General features: G+C 50.3%; 12 protein-coding genes across 12 annotated transcripts; 5 read left to right on the forward strand and 7 right to left on the reverse strand.

Annotated features, from left to right (window-relative positions):
• Positions 1-440: 440 nt before the first annotated feature.
• Positions 441-1,858, reverse strand: N7457_002880 (FAD-dependent oxidoreductase; the record flags this gene model as incomplete). Its single annotated transcript, XM_057173926.1, has 2 exons — positions 441-800; positions 872-1,858. The coding sequence occupies 2 exons, from the start codon at positions 1,856-1,858 to the stop codon at positions 441-443; spliced, it is 1,347 nt and encodes a 448-aa protein (XP_057034077.1).
• Positions 1,859-2,753: 895 nt separating this feature from the next.
• N7457_002881 (uncharacterized protein) lies at positions 2,754-4,464 on the reverse strand (the record flags this gene model as incomplete). The annotated part of the gene is made up of 4 exons (XM_057173927.1): positions 2,754-2,881; positions 3,206-4,012; positions 4,075-4,320; positions 4,374-4,464. 4 exons carry the CDS (start codon positions 4,462-4,464, stop codon positions 2,754-2,756), a joined length of 1,272 nt encoding a protein of 423 aa, XP_057034078.1.
• Positions 4,465-5,313: 849 nt separating this feature from the next.
• N7457_002882 (uncharacterized protein) lies at positions 5,314-5,700 on the reverse strand (the record flags this gene model as incomplete). The annotated part of the gene is made up of 1 exon (XM_057173928.1): positions 5,314-5,700. One exon carries the CDS (start codon positions 5,698-5,700, stop codon positions 5,314-5,316), a length of 387 nt encoding a protein of 128 aa, XP_057034079.1.
• Positions 5,701-7,239: 1,539 nt separating this feature from the next.
• Positions 7,240-8,502, forward strand: N7457_002883 (purine-nucleoside phosphorylase; the record flags this gene model as incomplete). Its single annotated transcript, XM_057173929.1, has 2 exons — positions 7,240-7,368; positions 7,426-8,502. The coding sequence occupies 2 exons, from the start codon at positions 7,240-7,242 to the stop codon at positions 8,500-8,502; spliced, it is 1,206 nt and encodes a 401-aa protein (XP_057034080.1).
• Positions 8,503-8,640: 138 nt separating this feature from the next.
• N7457_002884 (uncharacterized protein) lies at positions 8,641-9,048 on the reverse strand (the record flags this gene model as incomplete). The annotated part of the gene is made up of 1 exon (XM_057173930.1): positions 8,641-9,048. The coding sequence occupies one exon, from the start codon at positions 9,046-9,048 to the stop codon at positions 8,641-8,643; it is 408 nt and encodes a 135-aa protein (XP_057034081.1).
• Positions 9,049-9,778: 730 nt separating this feature from the next.
• Positions 9,779-11,311, reverse strand: N7457_002885 (Major facilitator superfamily domain general substrate transporter; the record flags this gene model as incomplete). The annotated part of the gene is made up of 4 exons (XM_057173931.1): positions 9,779-10,389; positions 10,448-10,794; positions 10,844-11,124; positions 11,180-11,311. 4 exons carry the CDS (start codon positions 11,309-11,311, stop codon positions 9,779-9,781), a joined length of 1,371 nt encoding a protein of 456 aa, XP_057034082.1.
• Positions 11,312-12,186: 875 nt separating this feature from the next.
• Positions 12,187-14,739, reverse strand: N7457_002886 (uncharacterized protein; the record flags this gene model as incomplete). The annotated part of the gene is made up of 3 exons (XM_057173932.1): positions 12,187-13,637; positions 13,705-13,794; positions 13,869-14,739. The coding sequence occupies 3 exons, from the start codon at positions 14,737-14,739 to the stop codon at positions 12,187-12,189; spliced, it is 2,412 nt and encodes an 803-aa protein (XP_057034083.1).
• A 356-nt stretch (positions 14,740-15,095) lies between these two features.
• N7457_002887 (uncharacterized protein) lies at positions 15,096-15,439 on the forward strand (the record flags this gene model as incomplete). The annotated part of the gene is made up of 2 exons (XM_057173933.1): positions 15,096-15,131; positions 15,179-15,439. The coding sequence occupies 2 exons, from the start codon at positions 15,096-15,098 to the stop codon at positions 15,437-15,439; spliced, it is 297 nt and encodes a 98-aa protein (XP_057034084.1).
• A 1,666-nt stretch (positions 15,440-17,105) lies between these two features.
• On the forward strand, positions 17,106-18,723 carry N7457_002888 (putative MFS transporter; the record flags this gene model as incomplete). Its single annotated transcript, XM_057173934.1, has 3 exons — positions 17,106-17,313; positions 17,361-17,423; positions 17,483-18,723. 3 exons carry the CDS (start codon positions 17,106-17,108, stop codon positions 18,721-18,723), a joined length of 1,512 nt encoding a protein of 503 aa, XP_057034085.1.
• Positions 18,724-19,462: 739 nt separating this feature from the next.
• N7457_002889 (cupin domain-containing protein) lies at positions 19,463-20,038 on the forward strand (the record flags this gene model as incomplete). Its single annotated transcript, XM_057173935.1, has 1 exon — positions 19,463-20,038. One exon carries the CDS (start codon positions 19,463-19,465, stop codon positions 20,036-20,038), a length of 576 nt encoding a protein of 191 aa, XP_057034086.1.
• A 70-nt stretch (positions 20,039-20,108) lies between these two features.
• On the reverse strand, positions 20,109-21,277 carry N7457_002890 (zinc-dependent alcohol dehydrogenase family protein; the record flags this gene model as incomplete). Its single annotated transcript, XM_057173936.1, has 2 exons — positions 20,109-20,578; positions 20,635-21,277. 2 exons carry the CDS (start codon positions 21,275-21,277, stop codon positions 20,109-20,111), a joined length of 1,113 nt encoding a protein of 370 aa, XP_057034087.1.
• Positions 21,278-21,707: 430 nt separating this feature from the next.
• On the forward strand, positions 21,708-22,883 carry N7457_002891 (glycerophosphodiester phosphodiesterase; the record flags this gene model as incomplete). Its single annotated transcript, XM_057173937.1, has 3 exons — positions 21,708-21,759; positions 21,812-21,999; positions 22,047-22,883. 3 exons carry the CDS (start codon positions 21,708-21,710, stop codon positions 22,881-22,883), a joined length of 1,077 nt encoding a protein of 358 aa, XP_057034088.1.
• Between the last annotated feature and the right edge of the window lie 325 nt (positions 22,884-23,208).

Raw genomic sequence — 23,208 nt, forward strand, 5'->3', positions numbered from 1 at the left:
GGAGCCACGTTGCATGTTTCAGCATGTGCAGCGTGGGATACGAGTTAATTTAATTTTGACATCTGTCACTTTAGTCCTTGAGCTGTATCTATTTTATGTTATTTGTGATGCATCAACGTTGAAAAGTAAGAAAGTATGCATAACGCCCACGAATAGAGTGCTAAGTTCAAAGCGAGGTTTCTGTATAGAATTCCATAATGAAAATCGCACCACAACAGTAAACAGAAGAAAACGAGCAAATGCAAGTTCACACAATCCAAAAAAAGGCCAAAACTGTAGTCACATATCCACGAACAAATCGATCTAGATATATTCAGGTAGCTAATTACCGGGTATTGATTTTATTGAAATGAATTCACACGCTCCAACCGATGCAAAGCCAAACCCAAACGCCCCCGAAATATTTTTTAGAAAGAAAAGAAAAACGCAACGGCACTTTTTCACAGTGTACGATCACGTAAGAAGGAATTCAAAGAGACCACGTCTTCACTCGGTGCTGGCGTGGGGAGAGCAATCTTGGCTGCGTCGAACTCCCACGCAGCCTCGCGTTCGCTTTCGCGGGCTTTGAGATGGAAGGTCATCATCCACTCTTTCAATCGGCCTTCAAGTAAGCCCATCTCGCGGTTGCGCTCCCACATACGGCGGGATTCTTTGAAGGCGTGGTTGATTGTGTCACGACGGACGGACTCGTAGGCATCGAAGGTCTCTGATAGAGGCTCTGAGCGGTAGTGTGCGAGAATGCGAGCAAACAGAATTGCATCGTCCAGGGCGTATGCAGCGGACTCGTCACGTGGGGGCATCTGTGCAACGTGTTAGTAGGAAAAGGGGTGTGGGGTGTGGTTTTTGCTTTTTTTTAGGAATGGAGACATACTGCGTGTGCGGCATCGCCTAACAAGATGACTCGGTTCAAGCACCAGCGTCCGCCGGGAGGAACCTGATATACGGGATAAAGCATCCAGTCTGCTTTGCTCTCCACGATCTCTTTGATGCAAGGAATGACACATTTGCCGAAGCGGTCTCTGATCTCTTGGCGGAGAGCGCAGCGGATTCTGTGCTGGGTGGCCCAATCCTGGCCTTGTCGTAGGCGATAGTGGCGCAGGGCATCCTGGCTGAATTGCACAATGGCCGCGGCGAAGAGCTGGTCGTGATCACGATCACAGTAACTTGCGAGAATCGAGCCGTGGCGGGAGATGTTGAGCGAGGATGACTTGAAGTGAGCAGGCGCGGACAGTGTGTCTGAATCAATCGTAGCCTGTAAGAAAGACAGTCCGGTGTATTCGGCGGGACGACCAACGTCCACGAAGTGTGTCCGGACCGCGGAGTGGACACCGTCACAGGCGATAAGCAAGTCCGCCGAGACCTCGGTGCTGTCCTCGAAATGCAAGACGGCTCTATCGGCGAATTCCTCTCCACCGACGACTTTCTTGCCGAAGACAATTTCAACGTTGGGAGTCCGCTCCGCCACGGCCAATAGGGCCATAGAGAGAGAGATTCGCATCACTCTCCTACCCTTATATCCACCAAACCCTTTGCCATTGCTGTCTGTGAAGTTGATGGAACCGATCGGACGGGCGGTACGCATGGAGAAAAGCTGGATCGCATCGACATCGGCTCCTCCTTCCGGTCCCATACGGTCCAATTCATGTAGTACACCGAGTTGTGCTAGGTGTCTTTGGGCGACGGGAGTCAGGTTGATGGCACCACCGGAGGTCGATAGGACATCATGGCGTTCGTAGATGGTAATTTTCAACCCCGGTACGAATGGAGACAGCTCGCGGGACAGAGCTAGTGCACATGCGATGCCTGCGATGCCAGCACCTGCGATGGCGATGGTCTGTGGTGGACGGATTGGCTCCATGGCATAGAAATGTGTCAAAATCTTTTTTTCTTGGAAGTTCACAAATTTCCGAGAGCGAGGTGCCGTGATGATATCCTCCTTGGCATGAGCTTATATTGAAGAGTTTTCCAACGGTTACAATCGTCGCATCCTCCAACCCGAGCATTAATATATAGAATACGCCTAAAGAAAACTAACGATGAAACTAGATGGCTCGGCCGGGGCAGGAAATCCTTCGGCAAATCCGTGGGTTCCGATTGTGGAGTCTCGCGTGTCATAGTCGCCACGAGATGCATCACAATTTTGAGACGGTTCTTTGTGAGATTGTGTTCAGAGTTTGCTGGAGATGCGCTGGGAAGAGATCCAAGTCGTCCGTAACGAGTGGCGTTGAGTTTACGAGAGCCGATATATCAGAACAAAGAAGGCAGAGTGACAGGTAGGAGAGAGGCAGCTCGGCGGAGTCTCAAAAGGGACCGAATTCCCGAAGGAAATGACAGCGCCGTTTGTGCTACTTTATTTTCTTTTCCTCAACGTGGACCACTTTGACGATTGGCCCCGGGGATCTCGATTACACCGATTCCCCCAGTCCCACTCAATTCCTTCCGGTTCACGGTATTTTCTTTTTCTTTTTTTTCCGTCTATCTGGGGTTAAGTGTTCTGGACTGCGAATACGTAGGTGTATAACTCGGTAACTAATTAGGTTGTCTTATGCAGCCCTCCCTGCACACCCCTACTAGTTAGCCCCCCTTTTGGTCCTTCTGCCGCGCTAAGCTTAAAAGTCCGACCTAATTTCGGATTTCCTTGTTTTTGCCCTCTTCTCCTCGCTTCGCTTCCAATGCAAAACAATGGTGGGATCTGGGCAATAACCAAACGCGGATCCTTTGGATCTCACTCCGCGCCGGCATCGGGAGTTGCTTTACTTGGACGCTGGGGCACCGACGACTTCAAATTCCAGAGCACAAGCAGAGAACAGAGGCCGCACATCGCGGCTAGTATGCATGGTTAGCGTGGTGACTTGAAGAAATTGAACAGGGGCGGACAAACCTAGCACACTGTTCATGCCATAATACCCGAGTTGTTCCGTGCCATATCCCGAAATTATTGGGCCAAAAAACATCCCGAGTGTCCAGCTAATACTGGACACTGAGATTGCCCGGGAATATCCCCCGTTGGGACCGAATATCCCTGGATTCTCACCCTGAATTTCGTCAACGGCCTCTGCGCAAATGTTAGTAGCCGCCAGGCAAACAAGAGAGCAAACAAAAGGAAAAGAGAAAATAAAGGCCCAAAATCAAAACAAGAAAAGAAACCGAGACACCATACTATAAAATACTAAATCAAAACGTAAAATATTGAAGAGGAACTTACGAGTGGCTTCCATCATCCCCACTCCGTTGAGCAGGCATATCACGATCCCGATGCCCACCATCGCTCCGCCATATACAATCGAACCCAATGCATCCGGGCCTGCCCAGGGAAACCGTTCATCCCCAGGGACTCCAATCAACCAAACCAACGGCATCAGGAGAGCAAACCCAATCGTGGTCGGATGCCGAGTACCCACCCGATCCTTCAGCCAGCCGACAGGAACACTAAGGAAGATCGCGGGGCTCTGAAAAGCAGCAAACAATAAACCCGTGGGGAAGCTACCCCAGCCAAAAACATCACGCACATGGAGAGGAAGCGTGGCATCGAAACTGGTGGTTAGTACGGCGTAGCAGAAATAAGCAATCACACCACCCACGAAACGGCCGTTTCCAAACATGCACAAATAGAAATGAATGCCCGTTTTCTCAGCCACCAAATTCCCGCTTGTCCCTGGCCCTTGAGCTGATGCGGACAAGAGCGGATCCTGCTCTGGATCTTGCTCATCTCCGGTGCGAGCGGGCTTACTGTGTTCTCGTGGTTGCTCGAGCATCAAGCATCGCAAGATCACGTCAAATAAAATAACCAAAAGCACGCTCGACCATGCCACCCAGTACCCACCGAGATCGAATAGGACCCCTGCAATGAGCGGACCACCCGATGTACCTACAGCAATGGCGATTGTTACGAAGCCATACATCTTGCCTAGATCGTCCGCAGGGACATTATCTGCAATGGTAGCAAAACCGACCACCCAGATGACCGTGCTGGCGGCAGACTGTATAAGACGTGCAGCGAAGAGGGTGAACACTGTACCGACGTTAATCCCCCTGGCGCTAGCATCGGCAATTGGCAGCCAACATTGAACTTACACGAATTCGCCAAGGCGAGTGCGAAAGAGCTCACCAGGGCACCCGCAAGTCCGGTCAGCAGCCAACTCCGTTTTGCACCCGAACGGTCCGCGTGCGACCCGATCAACGGGCTCGCCACGACCATAACGAGGGCACTCTGGGACAACAGCGCGGTGCTGACGCGCTGGGTAAGCGAGACATCAAGGCCCAATCGGTGTTCGAGAATGTAAGGAAGCAGCGGCACCAGAAAGCCGTAGAGGTACATATCTAGTGGGCTTGGTTAAAGAGTCCATATTAGCTCATACGCTTGGAAACCTTACCAGTCAGCAAGGCCACTGCCATTGTCGCGACAATGAAATACGTGGACGATCGCCATTCCAGACCCCATGGCGCTTGATCGGAAACTCTCATGGTGCCACGATGATTTCACGAGATTCAAATGATCTGACCGAAAATTCGAATTAAAAATAAAGCCCGGGAACCCAATATTAAACCCCGGGATTTAATAGAAAGCAATCTGCCCATTCTGGCCCCCAAGCTAGAGAAGCCGCTTATTAATGTCTCATTTATTATAAGATTGGCCCCCGGTTAACCCCTGTCAATAGCCTTCCAGAACCTCGGAATATCACGCTACGTGACTCATTGGGAACCGTGTTTGGTGATCCGAAGCCAGGGTGTTGAACATCCCCTGGTCAAAATCTGTCGGTAATGCAAGGAGGCGCAGAGAGCGCATTGAAAGCACCCTTGGCATAGCACTATTGAGCCGCTGCATCCCATTGCACCATCAATGCATCTCATGAAGCGGTGAGTCAAAGAGATATCTGACGGGCAAAAGGAGAGAGAAATAGGAGAAAATAATTTTTGCCAAGCAGTCCGGAGTAATCTGCAATACGATAGCATCCCATATGTGAGATCAACGGAATACGGAATCCGATGTCCTCCGTTGAATTGTTCTCTCCGGACAACGTACAACACAGAGCCCAGATCTAAGTCTAAATACTATACTTCCGATCATCGGACAGTTCGGTGATCTACGAGATCCAAATCTGTGTCTCAAAACCCACGTGTCAAATTGTCAATGTTCATGAAATTCATAAATTCAACTATGCATGGCATTAAAACATTCGTTGACTCGTGAAACATCGCATCATATCACGGAACCACACGCCGATCGCCGAGATCACGTCCTCGCAGTCCATCGCATCACGGAAGAGAAAGAAAAGAATAACAGAGAAGAAGATATACAACAGAGCTCATTCTTCACATCAATGTCTCTTGATGGCAAGCCAGTGTCCACTCGCCATCCGAGCCTTGACTCCAAGTCGTTGAGCCGGATGCGGTATATTCTTTCTTCCCGCGCACAGCGCGGACCTTATATGTGACAACACCTGCCATCAGGTCAACAATGATGACACGGACCTCTTCGAGCTGGTAGCCATCGAATCGGTGGAAGGGTGGTCGGACGGCTTTCTTGAAAGCCGTCTCATCCTCGAGTGTAATGATTGGCATCTGAGGGAACAAAAAGTTGGCTTCGGGGTTGCTGAGTTTCCAGATCGCAGGTGCAGGATCAGCAGATGTAAGGGCCGTCCAGAGTGCAAGCTCTTTGTTGAGGAGGTCCTCGCGGATACGTTCGTGCATCGACGGCATGGTGGGTGATGATGGTTGTGTATAGGACTTGGGCTGAGAGGTATCGAGAGGAAAAGCGCTGTTTGAACAGTGATGCGATGCGAGTGGAATATTATTTGACGATGACAAAGGATGAACTCGAGGAACACAAAATAAATAAACACTACAGACTTCGAGCGTTTGACCTTGATTTTATTCTGTTGTTGCTCCTCCATCTGGAAGTATATTAAGATGACGTCAGATGACGTTGAAGGGCCAGCGACGAATTAATCTCCGTGGATCATCACCACATCCCACTGAGAGTTCTATTCTAAGTACGCTTGACATGCGTCATGCTCCACGGTCAACGTCTGGAGTCACACGGTGGCTTGAAGGCCCTGGTGTCACTGGGCGAGCCTCATGGCGCGTCCACTTGCCTTTGCCGCATTTATCCATGGAAGCCCACGCCTATCAACTGAGATTATTTGTTTCCACGTGGAGTCTTTGATTGGGTCGGTGCTCGTGAGCGTGGTACAAATAAGGTCCTCGTGGCACTAACCTTAACCATTTGACAGCCTTCGTCGTCACTTTTTGCAGCTGTTCTAATTTGGGGACACAGCGTGATATATAAACATGCACTTCTTTCGCATGCGGGCAAGACACGATATTACCTTTACACACAAGGCAAAACGATTCGATTAGTGAGATACATGAGACGCAATGGCATTGCACTACCATAGACAGACAGCGGAGTAAGATCCACGCCGATGATACTTTGAGCTACATCTTGGAATATGTGGATGAAAGAAATTTTGTGATGGGAAGGATTTTGGACAAGAGTACAGGGGGTTTTATTCTGCTGTGAAGAAGGGACACTCAAATATATACGCACTTTTGGATGAGCTTCGGTCGGAGTTGGTCTCGAGCGATCGTCTTCCAGCAGAACGGAATTGATGATGATATACCAGCGATGACATACCAGTGCTACTGTTTGCTTCTTTCTTTATCTGCAACTCGAATGACATGATACAATTATTAATTCTAGGCAGCTTCCCGTATATGAGCAATCCTCGAAACTGCCACCATTTGTCCAGGTTTAGGGTCACCCTAATAGGTATACCTCTGCGCAAACCTTCAAATTATTGATCCTTCATGCTTACGGTATGTGAAACTGTCGCCGAGCTCAGATACCCGAATGTAAGATTCATCATAAAAGATGTAAATCGCGTGACGATCGACCCTGATTCGGTTGGATTGAGCCAGTCGGGGACTCAACATGAAGCATGAACTTTCAAACCACCATTGATACTATACCTTCTTACTATCTCACGCGAATGAGGTTCCATGTAAAAAGGCCAATAGGAGAATCTCCGGAGCCCTTCAGATGGATTGCTCCGCGGAGGGATGCTGATCATGTCCCTATCAGGTTCCAGCATGTCCACTGGTCGGCAATGTGCGTACCGCACCGCAAACAGCAAGGGGTACAGAATTTTTACAACTATACGAAGTACAAATAGAAGACTGCGGTAGAGTCGTATCCAGGAACGGAGTTTCAATTGCAACTCAATTCCCCTCATCGCAATGCACCTCCTTCAGACTGTGGCGGCTTCGTTGCTGCTCACTGGTGCCTCGCTATGTGTAGGAGCCAGTGATACCGCCCAGCAGGGCTCCAATAAGCCCATTGCACCCAAAGTCTTCATCGTATCGATGGTATGCACTGCCAAGGAGGATTTGTAACAAGTTCAGTATCGCTAAATTATATACTAGTTCCCCCCTGAAGCGAAAGCCTGGTGGAATATCCCTGAGTTCAACTTACTTGCCCACAACATCACCATCCCAGGCCTGTCACCTCTGTACCCAGATGTCTACTGCACAGAGGACTATGAAGTCTGCCAGCTGATAACCGGCGAAGGCGAGATCAATGCCGCCGCGACCGTCACGTCCGTCGCTTTCTCGCCTCTATTTGATCTGACCAAGACATACTTTTTCGTCGCCGGTATTGCCGGCGTCAATCCGAAGAAAGCAACCACTGCGTCAGCAACCTTTGCTCGTTACGCAGTCCAAGTCGCCCTGCAATATGAGATTGACATCCGGGAACTCCCTGAAAATTACTCCACTGGGTATATCGCACAAGGGACAAATTTCCCAGGCCAGTATCCGACCGACATCTACGGCACAGAGGTCTTCGAGCTAAACGCCGATCTGCGCACGATCGCTGCGGACTTTGCGCGCAAGGCGAAGCTCTCTGACTCCGCGACAGCTCAGGCCTATCGCGCCCGGTACAAGACCTCCGATGGCGAGTACAAGGCTGCAACCTTGCCTCCTAGTGTTATTGAATGCGACGTGGCCACCACGGACGTATATTTCAGTGGTAATATCCTCGGCTCGGTGTTTGAACACACTACCAAGGTGTGGACGAATGGAACGGGCGAGTATTGTTCGACCGCTCAGGAGGATAACGCGACTTTTGAAGTCCTGCTTCGGTCTTCAATTCACAAACTCACTGATTTCTCTCGCATTATCGTGATGCGTACGGGATCTGACTTTGATCGTCCCTACCCGGGTGCTTCGGCGGCCTATAACCTCTTTGAAGCGGAGGAGCAGGGCGCTTTCGAGCCTGCTGTTGAGAATCTGTATATTGCCGGTATCAAAGTCGTGGAGGGTATCTTGGATGGGTGGGATACTACCTTTAGTGCAGGTGTCAAGGCTAATAACTATATTGGTGATATCTTCGGTTCATTGGGTGGCGAGCCGGATTTTGGACCTGGACGCAAGCAGGCTCTTGTTGAGGGCGGCCTTCTAAAGAAGCGAGGCTCTCGAAGCAGCTTCAAACGTCGTGTCTAGAGATGACTGTCATTCTGATGGCACCACTCGGGTTTTTATATCTTCACGAGTTGAAAGGGAATATGTACATACTCACATTGGGTTCTTCTACAGAGTGACTATTGTGTCCTTGAACTCTGGCAGTTTGTCTGCGAGGATTCATGAGAATATCTCGCGAGGGAAATAATCCGCCAACGCTTGATATCCAGCCGCATTGGGATGAAGATGGTCTCCCGAATCATACTTCCCCAGCAACTGAGATGGCGCAGGCAGATCCCTCAACACCTGATCAAAATCCAATACCGCATCAAATACACCACTTTCCCGAATGAACGTGTTGATCCGTTGACGGGTCCTCTCATGTTCTTCGTTTGAATAAAGATGGATGTAGCCTGAGTCCGGGGAGGAGCCGGATGGGGTGATGGTGGCTCTCAATACTGGTATGCCCGGAGCACGTATCCGCGTTGCGATCTCTTTGTAGGCTGCAACAAGTCTCTTCTGAATCTTCGCCTGTGGAGTGGTATCGCTATCCGCAAGGCCTATATCACTCACGCCTTCGAGTATCATCGTATATCGAACTCCAGACTGTGCCAGTACGTCTCAATCAAGCCGGCTTATCACGTTCGGACCGAGACAATCTTGTAGAATACAATTTCCGCCAGCAGGTTGGTTCGGCATGGCTTTATTGCACATGGAGGAATATTCTTGCGTTTTTGCTAGGAGAAGCTCCGGCCAACTGTGTTCATCAGCTACTGCATAGATTGCAGGTCAATCCCCCTAGCGATTATTAGCATTTGTCGTGCTTCCTGAGTCATCAGTGATACTGTCTCCGATAATCACGACGAAAGATCAATCAGGACAAGATATGTGAGTTGAAACATGTCACAGTTGTGGGAGGTAGTCAGCCAATCTAGACACAAGCATCCTTGGAAACTTCCTTTTGCCTCACATCCTCAACGATAACGTAATTTATAGCCGATAGTCAATCTTGGCGCATCTGGATAATGGAAAGTGCGGGGAGTGGATAGATGCAGCTTCAGGGCATGCCTGCTATGGTGTAATTGGGTCATATCAATACTGGGAAAGACCACGAGAGCAGGAAAGTTGGAATCTGACACAATATATATTCATTGATACCCAGTTTACACTTCTAGATTACTCGCAATATAAAGCGTCATCCATAGTCCTTGTGCTCTATTAAACTCGAAGCAACCTTATTAGACTCAAAACAAAACGGGTTCTTTGTAAGATTCCATGCTCTAAGCAACGTTTATTTTTCTAAAAAGCAAAATGCACCTTATTCCTTGCCTTCAGAACTAACCATAACCCTCTGCGCCTCCAAGGAACTAGTATCAGATTGTTCCTCCTCGAGGTCCTGGGGCTGATTGAAATTACCAAACACCGCAAGCAGTGTGAATGGGATTGTAAAGGCCCAAAGCGAGAATCCCAGTATCATCTGATTCAAATTTGGCCAGTGAGTGGCGCCGACCGCATAAGCAATCGTACTGCCGATAGACTCCCACGATCTCAGGATGCCGGTTGTTCTTGCGATATCTCCGTCTGCCTGTGCTCCTTTGATCTCGGCCATCAGCCAATAGATGTAGGTCTGCAACACCTCATAGAAGAATTTGAAAAACAGGTAGACGGTGAAAGAGGAGTTGAAGAATGGGCCATCCCCCAAGTCGAACGCAGGTGGGTCGGTCTTGCGCGACAGTGTTGTCTGGACGATAGCCATCCATATCCAAGCTGCTGTGACGAATGTGAGGATGAAAATATACATAGCTCTGGACCGGGCTGGTCGGGAGAGGGCCTTGATATCTAGTAGCAGACCCGTGGTTATATTGGCTGTAGCGCCGACCACGGCTGTCAGGAAAGATGCAAGAGCTCTGGATCGGACGGTGAAGTATGCTACAAATCTGTTAGTGAGGCCATTCATGATCGGTAAAATAGGACGGAGAGTTCATACTTGTGAGATAGTTCCCTTGATAAGTGACACCAAATTGTCCAGCCAAGAAGACCGGGATGAGTAGCAACATGTACTTATTCGACAGCTGCTTCCAGATCGCGCGAGCCTCAATAACCAAGCTCGTCTTTTTCATGTACGGAATCTTGGTGCCATTGCTTCGGATGACATTTTGTGGCTGCGACAACAGCAATGCAAACGGTGCACCAAGAGATGAAATGGCAACGAGTCCTAGGTATGTTGTGTAGGTGACTTTGCCAGCCTGTGCAGTTTTGATATTGAGAGCAAGCGATATCGCACCGCCCACGAGCGGTCCCATTTGCCGGATGCCCATCCAAATTCCAACGTATCTAACACACTCAGCCGAAGAAAATACACCAGATGAGGGGGTTGACTTACCGTCCCCTTTTCTCCTCTTCCGGATATCCAACCGCAATAGCAGCCTCACTGGCCCATAAAAGCGAGGCACCAATGCCACAAAGCGCGGCGCCGAGTAGGAGAAACCATTCGTTGCCAAAGCGGTTGTTGCAGTAAAGACCAGCGGCATATGGAGTGTAGAACGCAGCTCCAATGAACAAAGTCCATTTCGCTGTGATCTTGTTGGTGACGCCGCCGGCAAGAAAACAGCCAATTGACATGAGTCCATATGTCAAGGCATTGGCAGCATTGTTTAGATAAGGCTACATGATTGTTAGGGGGATCCCATGAAGCAGAAACGGCCAGAAGGAGACTTACTTTGGCGTTTCCTCCTGCTCCTAGGTTATTGAGAGCAGTCCAAATACCGGGTTCGCAAAAGGCGACCAGTCCCACGATGATGATCTGGAACAGGCACGACCGGTAGAACCGAACTATACGATCGAACGCCATGCTGGCACTGGGAACTTCCACAGCGAATTATAGTAATACCAATATTTGTTCGTACGATCTCTGAGCCCTCAGTGCGAGCAACTATTTATTGTATTTGCTGTCGCACAAAGCACGTCAGCATTCATGGCGATCGCGATATTCCCCTTTCATCGACTCTGTAGAGCCCCACCACGCTTTCGTGCCAAATCCTGCTTGAATGTGCATTTGTCGTCTATCCTAACTTGGCAGGTAGCGGCAGAGAATAGCCTAAGTTGGGTTTCCATGCGCCATAACCGGACTTCGAACAGCTAAGTTCCAGCTAAGCAGTGCGGCTTGCAAGGATGTCCTATAAACGATCAGATTTGGAAGCACGCCATGCCCCACTGAGATGGTATTCGAAAAGGGGTACATTTGGCACCGTTGGATGAGAACTTCGGTCCTAAGATCAGTCTCCGAAAAAGGCCATACCGTTCCAAAACCTAGGTCTATTGTGGTCGCTCGTGAACGGCAATTTGTCCATTCAACCGAACGCGAAAGCTAGCTCATGATTGACGGTCAAGCTCGACTTCGATTCAAAGCCAGAGAACTATGAGATATGCTGTGCTAGTCTGGCCGCTTGGACTACATGTATCTCGGCCGAGAGTAAGCCTTCACCAAATGGCGACTTATTTAGAGGCAGTTTGCATTAAAATTAAGACAGATTGAAGGGGTTCGTAGAATCCGACGAATGCCGTATTGATAGGTGTGCGGTCAACTGGCAGGTTCCTGGAACCAAGTAGTTACAATTAATCTATATCCAAGAAAACAAATTGACCATCACTACTGTCGATTCTTGTATGATTTAGAAGGAAATAGTCCACTTCTCTTGTATTCGATGCTGACTTGTACTGGAACAGTTACCCAGGTAGTACCGGGATATCACAGTAACTGGAAAGTATTGCCTGGGCACTGGTCTCGGCCATAACGCCGATGCCAATGTACCGTTTCCCCGTTTTAATTGAACCCTGTTGCGCACGGAGGTCCTTTTCTATCTCTTCGATCCGTTTCTCGTACGCGGAAATATCGATCCCCCGCACGGTCTCGCGCAGGAACTCTGCTAGCCCGCCTATTACTTCGACGACATTCGGGACAGAGGCGGGGCTTTCTTGCTGTTGCTCGGGCGCAATTTCCGCAGAGTTTCGACCAATTCTGACAAAAGAGTATCTTAGGAGGACATCGTCGTCGTCGCATGAACTGCGGCCTCGTTGGGCTAGAAGAAGCACCCAGCTGCCAGGGTGTAGATCTCTGACTCTGATTCTTGACTGATCATTTGCTGCGCCGTGGTTGCCAAAGAATCCGGCGGGAATAGGACTCACGCCGAACTCTCCTGATGATAACGACGGCGGCGACTTCTCGTTGTCGTTGTCGGTGGTGGTAAGTGACGAGGAGGCCCGCCCGTATGCGAATCGCAAGATGGCCTTGTCAGAACCCGAACCCACGGAACGGAGGTATGATAGAAATCGAACAGCAAAGCTCTCAGCGTCTAGGAGCGTGTTGCTCATGTCGTAGTAGTGACCATAACTGTTCTGGTATTGTCGATGATGGTGGTCCGCGTCCGCGCCATCTTCGCGCTGATCACCCAGAAACGTGAACATGTGTATCATGGGAAATTCTTGGACGACGGGGACGGTCAAATCAACACTATTAGTCGATGGCGATAGCAATTTGCGGTTGCGCAAGGATGTCGAAAACGCGTAAGTCGGATAGATGATTATGTCGCGGAGCCAGCCCAAGTCTCCCGATGCGCTCCCCCGAAGGAGCAGCTGCGTGCAGAAACGAGCTGAGGCGTCGTCACTGTCCCCGTCCGGTCTCTGCAAAAGGCAGAGCTGTTTGAGGGTCGTGGAATTCGCCAGAGCCGCTGCTAGATCACCGAGTTCTCCCTCGCATCCCTCCAGGTCAAAGTTATCAACGCAAAGGCTGAGTGCGGACGCGCCGCGAAGCTCGTCAGATGCAACGGCGGCAGCGATCAAGCCGGGTGCAAGGTATCTAAACGCTACCCAGTTCAGGTGCATGCACCCGGCGTACGCAATGCGTAGAATATGGCCTGAAGCCTCCGAAGACGGTCCCAAGCTGTCGGGCACCTCTTCAAGCCGGCGCCGCAGCTGATCGCGGAACTCGGTGAGCTGTTGAAATTTATCGATTGTCCTTTCGTCAAGGTGGAGTTCGGGATCCTGTGTGAGAATAAGCAGATCATCGATGGCGCCGTCCACATGCGCGCTTCGCGGCAGCTCGTGTGATGTAGTCAAGCAGGAGGCTGTCGTGGTCGATTCATCTTCGGCGCCGGTGGTGGCATTTGAAGACCAGAAGTCTGTTTCGTAAGTCAGCAAATAGAGTAGATATATGTGAGCATGGGGAAGCGCGAGTAATTCACAGACAGTCGGAGATGCTTGAGATAACACCTTGCGAAGATGTTCTATCCTGACTTTCAACTTCAGCCCGATTTTCGAGCTCCGGCGGCCAAATATCTACCATTCCCCAGTCAGCACATGCATATCATCCTAACACCACAGGTGGATAGGTGGCCTGAAACCAGACGTACAGTCCAAGGCTGCAGCATCAACAAGCGGCATATCCTCCAGTCTGAGGACCCTGGAGTCCTCTTCCACGACCCCATAACAGTCGTACTTCCGTAGCCACTGAAGAACAGACAACGGCACTCGAGGCCGCGGGGTGATAGGTACAATATCAGGCTCCTCCACAGGCGGGTCGTCTTCAACGTAATCCCAGTCGTCAGGATCGTGGTGCCAAACCTCGGCCATGTAGCGCACGGGGAAGCCAACTATGCCATACTTGACACCACTGTCGAAGTCGGAGATGTCAATAACAACAAGGCCATACTCGGTGCAGTCGCCACGGAATACAGTGGACAGCGGCTGGAGCTGGACGTCGCCGGGACGCGCGCTGTCGCGGGTAGTAGCATTGGCATCGCCATCGCCATTGTCACGCAACAGCCCTAGTAAGAGGCACGTCGTTGTAAAGGGAAACTCATTGAGCCCATCATCATTCCACGGCAGTTCAGGCCATAATTCGGGCTGTAGTTGCGCATCCCACCGGTGCCAGCCGTCAGGCGCGGAGAAGGGGGGCTGCGCCTTGTCTGGAATGCTGGGCCGCCCACTAAACTCGTCCTCGTTGCCCCACGGAGACCGGCGATAACAGCTGTTTGCGAGTGTCCTCTCGGCCTCAAGCGGCGCGCGGTTTGCGGGATCCGAGAGGACTTCGATCAGCGCGAGGGTTTCTGCCACGACCTGCCTCTCGCGTGCCAGAGGTGATACTGAGATGTCGTTGTCGTTGCCCTGGCGGTAGGCCACGGCCAGAGAGCGGCTGGCGCTACCGGGGCCGACATTGGCGACGATGCAGAAGAGGAACGAGCGAGGGCTTCTGGAGGTTAAACAGAGGTAGTCGCGACACATTATATCTTCTACAAAAGGAGACGATTTACATCAATAAGTGGATACGGAAACACTCCAGATACTAATCAACTGGGGAACAAGAGGAAAAGGGCATTGTAGCAGCCTAATGTTTCGTTTAGAGCCTAGTGCAGCCTCGCGTCTGGGCAGAAGGCGGCTAGCCGAGGCGAGGACATAATTCTTCTGAGATTGTGGTCAATGGAGTAGGAGTTGCGTAACGCCCTGGCTCGATTTCATTTTCTATTAATTGTCTGCTTTACCAAGATGGATTGAAGCGCTGTTTGGTAACGGAACAAGTCTCAAGGTCGACCCCAATCATCAGAGGGTATAGGCCACAAGCAGAACAAGACAGGGGTCGGATGAGCCCTTGGCTAGACTCGCACTACTGGCCAAAGGTACATGTGTGATTTTATAAGATCAAGCGACACCTCGACACAGCTAGACATTCAAGACGAATGTTTTCGGTCTGCTCAACGGACTGGATGCTATGTTGTCATTGCTCGTTGTCTCACAATCAAAATCGCCCAAATGTACCATCGCAACTGACTCGAAGCAAGTTATCACAAACGCGCTAGGTGAAAACATACTGCACGCATATAATGCTTTCAAGGCGGCGATTAAGATAATCCCTGAGCATCTTGCCCATGATCTTCGCTCTAAGCCATCGACAATACATATCTCCGTCCACTTGCTCATTCCATAAGGGACATGAACAGGCCTAATGGGTCATGTGGGTCCGACTGATGAACACGAAATCAAGAAGCCCGTCGGAGCCTGGTATCCTAGCCAAGTTGCCGAGGAATTGTTGACCGTTTTGGAGAATGGACCATTCTATATTATCTGCCCCAACGGGGAGATTTATCGTGCTTTTGATCAAGCGCGAATGAGACGGGAAACGAGGATGTATACGCATCACGCCCCCCTTGTCGCGCTGGGAAGATGGCTAGAAGAGATGTGCGGAGGAGGCTATCCAGGCTAATTCCGGTATTCGGAGGAGTTAATCCCGAGGATGTAGAGCCATGTCAATCTTGAGAATATAATGACTCCCACGCTAATTAAGTCGCTCTCAAACACAGCCAGTAATAGTTCTCCATCGGCTGAACGTCTTTCTCGTAGCAAACCAATGAAGATGTCAATGCGGTCTGAGCGGGCTCTTTTTTGTATCATCAGTGGGAATACGAGGTCTTATATCGTTAATGTAGTAAATATACCGTTTGTGAGTCACATATCGTTGAGAAAGAGTCATAAAGGCCTACCAGTCCTTTATATGCAAGCTCTCGAATGAGCTCGTAGGAAGGCGATAGGCCAGTTGGTGGAGGCTAGAGGCTTGACCAACCTCTCTACACACAGATCTTGAGGATCCATATAAGAACCAATGTCATCCCGAAAACAGTTGAGTGCGCAAGAACTGCACGACCCAATGAGGTTGCAATGCGCCCGTTAGTCGTGGAGAAATTATGGTAAGCAGCCTCCCATTTGGATAGAATCATTCTTTATATATGATGATACCCTTCACTCGCCGAAATGAGCCTACTAGTTAGCTTAAGACTGGTAGATAAAGTGATTCAAATTCGGTTTGAAAATGAGGGCAATGGAGGATTTCATTGCTTTATCTGTAGAGGTGCGCTAACGGCTTTAAGGATCTACACTTTCCTAATAGGGCATGCCCAGCCCCGTGCCCAGGTGCCCAGATGGGTCCTTATGATAAAGATATCTTTTCCGGGGAACGAGGTACCAGGCAACGCAGCCCTGATATTCTAACACGGTGGCTTACTCTGGACCGGGGAGTGGATAGGCTTAAGTCGATGTGGTGAAGTCAGTGAATGCAACCCTACACCGGAATCGGAACCCCTTTTTTCATCAAATCAAGCTTCTTCACAAGAGCGTCATATGTGCATAGAAATCTCTAGAAGGAATGCTGGCGGGAATAAATCGGTGAGACACGATCTGCACGGGATAGACAGGGAGGAAAAAAACAAACAGGAATGCTCTGCGATAAAATGCAAATGCTATCCTCGCGATCCTGGACCGACTACCCCGTACAAAGCAACTCCCGCCGATAAGCCCATGGGGCTTGCCTATAAGCAATCGATGCAACCGTCTCGACGCGGCGATCTTTGCCGCTTTGGCGCTGCTAATCTTCGACGATGCGGAGAAGCGTGGGGGTGACATCTCCCGATATCGACTCTGCGCATGATGCAACATTCTTTTTTTGTCTAGAGCAAGGGATGTTACCTCTCTGTTCTTGATAAGACGGTCCGGCCTCGCACTTGGTGGTCTACAACTTCGACAGGTAGTGCAGGCACTTTGTCGGGACCTTTTGTATACTTCGTTGGCTGTATAATCTCCTCCTTGCAAATTACTTCCAAATGTCGAGTTTGGAACGGACATCGTCGCCAGATGGCACGGCGAAGAAGACGGACATATTGGACACCATCGAGGAGCCCAACAAATTGCAAGGCTATGGCTCTGTTCCAGGTGTTATGGACGATGTGACTCGTGTCGTGGACCACAAGGCTGAACGACGTCTCTGTCGGAAGTTTGATTTTCGTCTTCTTCCAATTCTTGCAATCATGTGTAAGTCTACCGCATTCAACCGCTGGTTCAGATCTGACGAACGACAGACCTATTCAATGCCCTAGACAAAGGAAATCTGGGTAATGCGGAGACGGACGGAATGAGTAAAGGTAAGTGAGGTCCTGGGAGAAAGCAACAAGCGCAGAGACTAATTGAACCCGGCAATCAGATCTGAACTTCAAACCGAACGAGTACAACCTATTATTATCGATCTTCTTCGTACCGTTCGTGATCTTTGCACCACCATTCTCGATGCTTGGAAAGAAGTTCAGCCCAGCACGCGTACTTCCAATTCTGATGTTCTCATTTGGTTCCCTCACGATACTCTCCTCGGCAGCTTACAATTTCAGTGGCATGTTCGCCCTGCGCTGGTTCCTGGGCATGTCCGAGGCGGCGTTTTTCCCACTGGTGATCTACTACTTGACCACCTTCTATCGTCGTGGAGAGCTTGCCCGTCGCCTGGCTATTTTCTACGCCGCATCAAATATCGCCAGCGCTTTCTCCGGACTTATCGCGTTTGGAGTGTTCCAAATTGAGGGATCTAGCCTCCCAAATTGGCGGTACCTGTTCATCATCGAGGGAGGCATCACAGTCCTCTTCGCCATCTTTGCGTACATTTATCTCCCATTGAGTGCCGCCGAGGCAAAGTTCTTAACCGAAGAAGAGAAGACGCTGGCTTTCCACCGAATCCAGGTTGACTCCAGCGCGGTAGTGAACGAGAAGTTCCGCTTCCGCGAGGCCCTGGGTATTTTCAAGCAACCCACCACATATGCATTCCTGTGTATTGAAATCTGTCTTGGTGTGCCCTTGCAGGGTGTCGCGCTCTTTATGCCGCAGATCGTCGGAGGCTTGGGTTATCCCACTGTGAAAACCAACTTGTACACTGTTGCGCCCAATGTGACAGGAGCGGTCATGCTGTTGGTTCTCGCCTTTTCATCTGATTGGGTCAAACTCCGATCACCTTTCATCGTGCTAGGCTTCCTATTCACTTTCGCCGGGTTCATGATCTATGCATCCATCGACGATGTCCAGAGTAACATCCAGGTAGCCTACTTTGCCACATTTATGATGACCTGGGGTACATCCGCTCCATCCGTCCTGCTCAGTACTTGGTACAACAACAATATCGCCCACGAGGGTCGCCGCGTGCTGTTGACTAGTATTGGCGTGCCATTGGCCAACTTGATGGGCTTGGTCAGCAGCAACTTGTTCCGGAAGGAAGATGCACCTAAGTATATGCCTGCGCTGATCAGCGTGGGTGCATTCGGTGCTACCGGCGCCTGTTTGGCAGGTTGTCTGGGACTCTACATGTGGCTGGACAACAAGCGACGCGATCGCCGTGAGAGGAGTCACGCTCCAGGCACGAGATATTCCAACGGAGCGGATGCGAGATGGGCCGGCATCTGCTGAGTTCCGGTGGTTCTTGTAATAGAAGGTTTCAACCTTCATCCCGATGTACTTACTTGAGCGAAATGAACATTGATATCCATAACAACTCTCCAGCCTCGCTTACACGGCCCAGTGACTAATACCATCCTTTCCCCGGACTTCTCCCCGCAAGAAAGCGTGGGGGATCCTGGGGTAAGCGGCTCAACAGTTGGGTGTTGGGATTCCCAGGGTCCATGCCGGGGCCGAGGCTAAACCGTTTCAAAAACGTGTGATCGGCACCGGGACAATTCAATCACCGAGATATCGCTAAGAATGCGACATGAAGCAATCGAGGCATTCCTTTTAAACGGACCTGCTTTCTCGCTTCTCCTTTGTGCAACCCGTCTCAACACGATACTATCATTGACCCCTTCGCCCTCACCCAAAGTGGCAATACGAAGGACGATCACTCAGCCAGCCAGATCTGACCTGTAGCCTGATCTCCTCGAACATGACCCAAGAATATGTGGCCCTCCTTCAGCTCACCGCTGTCTGAGGTGAGATGCACCGTCTTCCATGCACCTGCTGCGGGGGTGAGATGCATCGCCGTCATGCGCCTGCCCCGCAGCAGGTACGTCGCGCATGCGTGTTCCAAGTCGACGGAGTGAATCATTGCCCCTCCGGATGATTATAAAACTGCCCGAGGGTATTCCTCTTCTCTGATCTTCACAGGTTTCATCCCCTCCAATCTCCAAGGCTCTTATCGTGCTCTTTCCAAACAATGACTTCCAACCCTGGCCAAATTTCACCTCTGCGGGGCATTACCCGGCATATCACAGGCCATAATGATGCTGGGAGGGCCGTGATCCATTCCTCGACTCCGGGCGAGTGGGATTCCCACGAGGAGGCTGGAATGGCTTTCAGCGTCATCTACACAACATCCCAATTCCCTGCGGATCTGAACGATGATGCAGATGTCAAAAAACACGAGGCAGTGAAAGCATCGAACGAGCTGGGCCTCGTCAACCCCAAGGGAACTGTATGTCGCATCGTCGACTTCGCCCCGAACAATCAGGCCGTTGTTCACCGAACACAAAGCCTGGACTACGGTGTTGTGCTGGAGGGGGAAATCGAGATGATCCTGGAGGATACCGAGCCAGTCATCATGAAGCGTGGGGACGTCGCAGTCCAGCGGGCCACGATGCATGGATGGCGCAACCCAAGCGAGACAGAGTGGGCTCGTCTCCTGTTCGTGCTGCAAGACTGCCAGCAACTGACAGTCGGCGGGAAGAAATTGGAAGAAGATCTGGGAATTGCGACCGGGATTCTGAAGCCGAGCGGCAATGGCCAGCAATGAATGTTCACACTTCTTTTGGAATAATCTGACATGACAATGAAATTCATAATTTTTCAATGCACAAGTGCCTCTATTGAATTTTGATCACTACCTTGCCAAAGTGGCTGCCGCTTTCCACGAACTTGAACGCCTCCTTAGCATCAGCGAATGAAAAGACCCGGTTGACTGCCGGGTGGACCTGGTGTGTCTCGTAGAAGCGGATCATTTCTTCAAAGCGATCCTTGGGCCCATTAATAATTCCCTTGAGCGTTACGGTCCGACGCAGCGTCAACAAGTTGACATTCAGACGGTCGTCATCGGCATCGATCTTGCCCGATACGTAGCCAATGCAGTTGATCAAGCCTCCGAATGCAATGCAGTCAAAGCTCTTCCGTAAGGTTTTAGCGCCACCGACTTCCAGGATGATATCAGCGCCACGGTTTTCAGTGATCCGCATAACCTCTGTTTCCCAATCTGGGTTGGTACGGTAGTTGATGGTAAAATCAGCACCGAGCTGTTTGGCCTGGTCCAATTTGGCATCGGAGGAGGAGGTGATAATAACTGTTTACAGGATCAGCATGATCGTCCAATGAACGTTGACATGTCAATTTCCTTACCCCTCGCGCCAGCTGCCTTTGCAATCTGTAACCCAGCAATAGCCACCCCACCAGTTCCTTGGAGCAAGATATACTCGTCCTTTCCGCCGCTCTGCCCCATCGGTCGCATGCCATTGATAGACATCCAGGCTGTAACTGAAGCAATAGGAAGCGTAGCCGCCTCCTCGTCCGACATGAAGTCGGGTGCTTTCACCAGACCATAATCGGGGAATAGGCGATGGGTTGCAAGGACCCCATCCTGTGGCAGCCCCAGACTTCTGCTAAGCTCCTTCTCAGTCACTTGGCCGCTTTGGTGATCAGGCAGAAAAGTCGAAAGCACTCGATCGCCTACTGCCCATTTTGTCACGGCAGATCCGACCTGGCTCACCACTCCACACATGTCCGAGCAAGGTACGATAGTGGCATCTTGTTCGGCGGATTTATGGTGCTTATACTCGCCATTAGTTACTTTAAGGGTTTCATTTAGCATATGATATCTATCCCTGTTTCTAGCAAGGGGCTTACCTTCCACGTCGCGGTAGTTGAGAGCCACAGCGCGTATTTCCACCAATACTTCGTTTGGCCCTGGTGCGGGCATAGGAGCCTCGGTTTGGCTGAGGCTGTCAATGCCCTTCAAAGGCGTGATCCATTGTTGAATGGCCATTCTCAACCCACTCTGATTCAAGAACTAGTTCAGTCGAGAATAAGCTCACAACCCGAATCGAACACGGTTGTCAATCGAGTTGGAGAAATTTGGAGACATCCCCGCTGGAGCTCCAAAGCGCTGAGTAATCGGGCTAAAATTCCACAGGAACTCCATCTCGGATGTGAACTCCAAGGGAACAGCTTTCTTCCTAGCCGTTGATGACTATGTTCAATAACTCAGCTCATCAGTGATCCTCAGCTTATGGTCTTCTAGTGCAGAAAACTGTCAGCCTCACAAGTGAATGTGAGCAGCCCACAGCCCACAGGAGAACTTGCTGCGGGGTCTATCTCCGTCAAACTCCGATGGTCATTCGGTCAACCCATATCTAGGGTCCTCTTCTGTTTTCTTTGGTTTATTCATGAAAGAAACTCTTATATCACCTGTCAATATGGGCGACATATCACCCGTAGCTCGAGAGGAACATTCACATGATATTCCAGGTGAGTAGGTATCTGTTCTAGGGGTTGACAACTTAAGTAATATCGCCCATAGGCCATTTCCTCCACTCCCCTGTCGATCGCTCCTCCCCTCGTTTGCCCCAGGCTATCGCCCACCGAGGGTTCAAGGGCCACTATCCCGAGAACACTATATTAGCAATCGACAGAGCTATCCAGGCAGGAGCTCAGGCACTCGAGCTCGACCTTCACATCTCTCGTGATGGAGTTGTTGTCCTATCACACGTAAGCATACACTCTGTGCTCATTAGAGCCACACTCATCGATTAAAGGACCCCAGCCTTCTGCGATGCTTCGGTGTCAAGAAGAAAGTCGCCAACTGCGACTGGGAGTATCTCAAGACATTACGAACCTTGAAAGCACCTCATGAGCCGATGCCCCGGCTAGTGGAGGTGTTGGAATATCTCCGACAACCAGGTCGGGAACATCTCTGGATACTACTGGACATAAAGGTACGGCCGCTCCTTCTCAAAAGCCAGCTCTTGCCAAACGCCAACATCTCACCCTCTTCCCAGCTCACCAATGAACCTTTCACCATCATGGAACTGATTTCCAAAACCATCGAATCGGTACCTATATCCACGATCGGGCCAGACTGGCACAGAAGAGTCATCCTCGGCTGCTGGTCTTCACGCTACCTACCCGCTCGAGCACAACATCTACCACGATACGCAGTGACATTAATATGTGTTGACGTGAGCTATGCACGTCAATTCCTCCAAGTACCCGGAATATCATTCAATATCAACCAGAAGATTCTGATGGGGCCCTTAGGCCGAGGATTCCTAGAAGAGGCGCGCGCAGCTCGGCGTGCAGTCTATGTTTGGACGGTGAATGCGCCGAACTTGATGCGTTGGTGCATTAGACATGACATCGACGGCGTTATTTCTGATGAGCCCGGTCGATTCCGGCAGGTCTGCGCGGACTGGGAGAAGGAAGGTACGGATGGGGTGAGACTTCCGGATCCAGATCTAGATCGAATCACTTTTCGACAACGCATCGAGATCTTGGCGGTGGCGCTTTATGCCATTTGCTTTGGTTGGTTCTTGAAGAGGAAGTATCTTACTCCTGTTGAGAGGATGGGGTTCGAGGAACATAAGTCGAGATAAGGGCTTAGCTTCTCGCGTAGGATGTGATGGCATATTCATAATGATATAATGAGACATGATTGCGGGTTGGTTGTTAAATTGAGGATCTGTGGTTAGTCGTGTCATCTTCGGGGCGCGCCTGTCTTTTTGTTACACATAACGTGCAACTCAGCACCTTATTATAAATACAAAGCAGCCATTGCCGGCTTGAAAGCAGTCATTATCAATGTCAATATCACAGGTTCTCATATTATAGATATAAATCCTATAAAAGAAACAACGCGCCAGCCAAAACACCAAGCCGATAGAGAATACATTTGTAACATTTCGGCATGAAGAAAACAAA

This window comes from Penicillium paradoxum (genome assembly GCF_028828445.1).
Source record: "Penicillium paradoxum strain IBT 22861 chromosome Unknown utg000003l_segment0_segment0, whole genome shotgun sequence".
Lineage (NCBI taxonomy): Eukaryota > Fungi > Ascomycota > Eurotiomycetes > Eurotiales > Aspergillaceae > Penicillium > Penicillium paradoxum.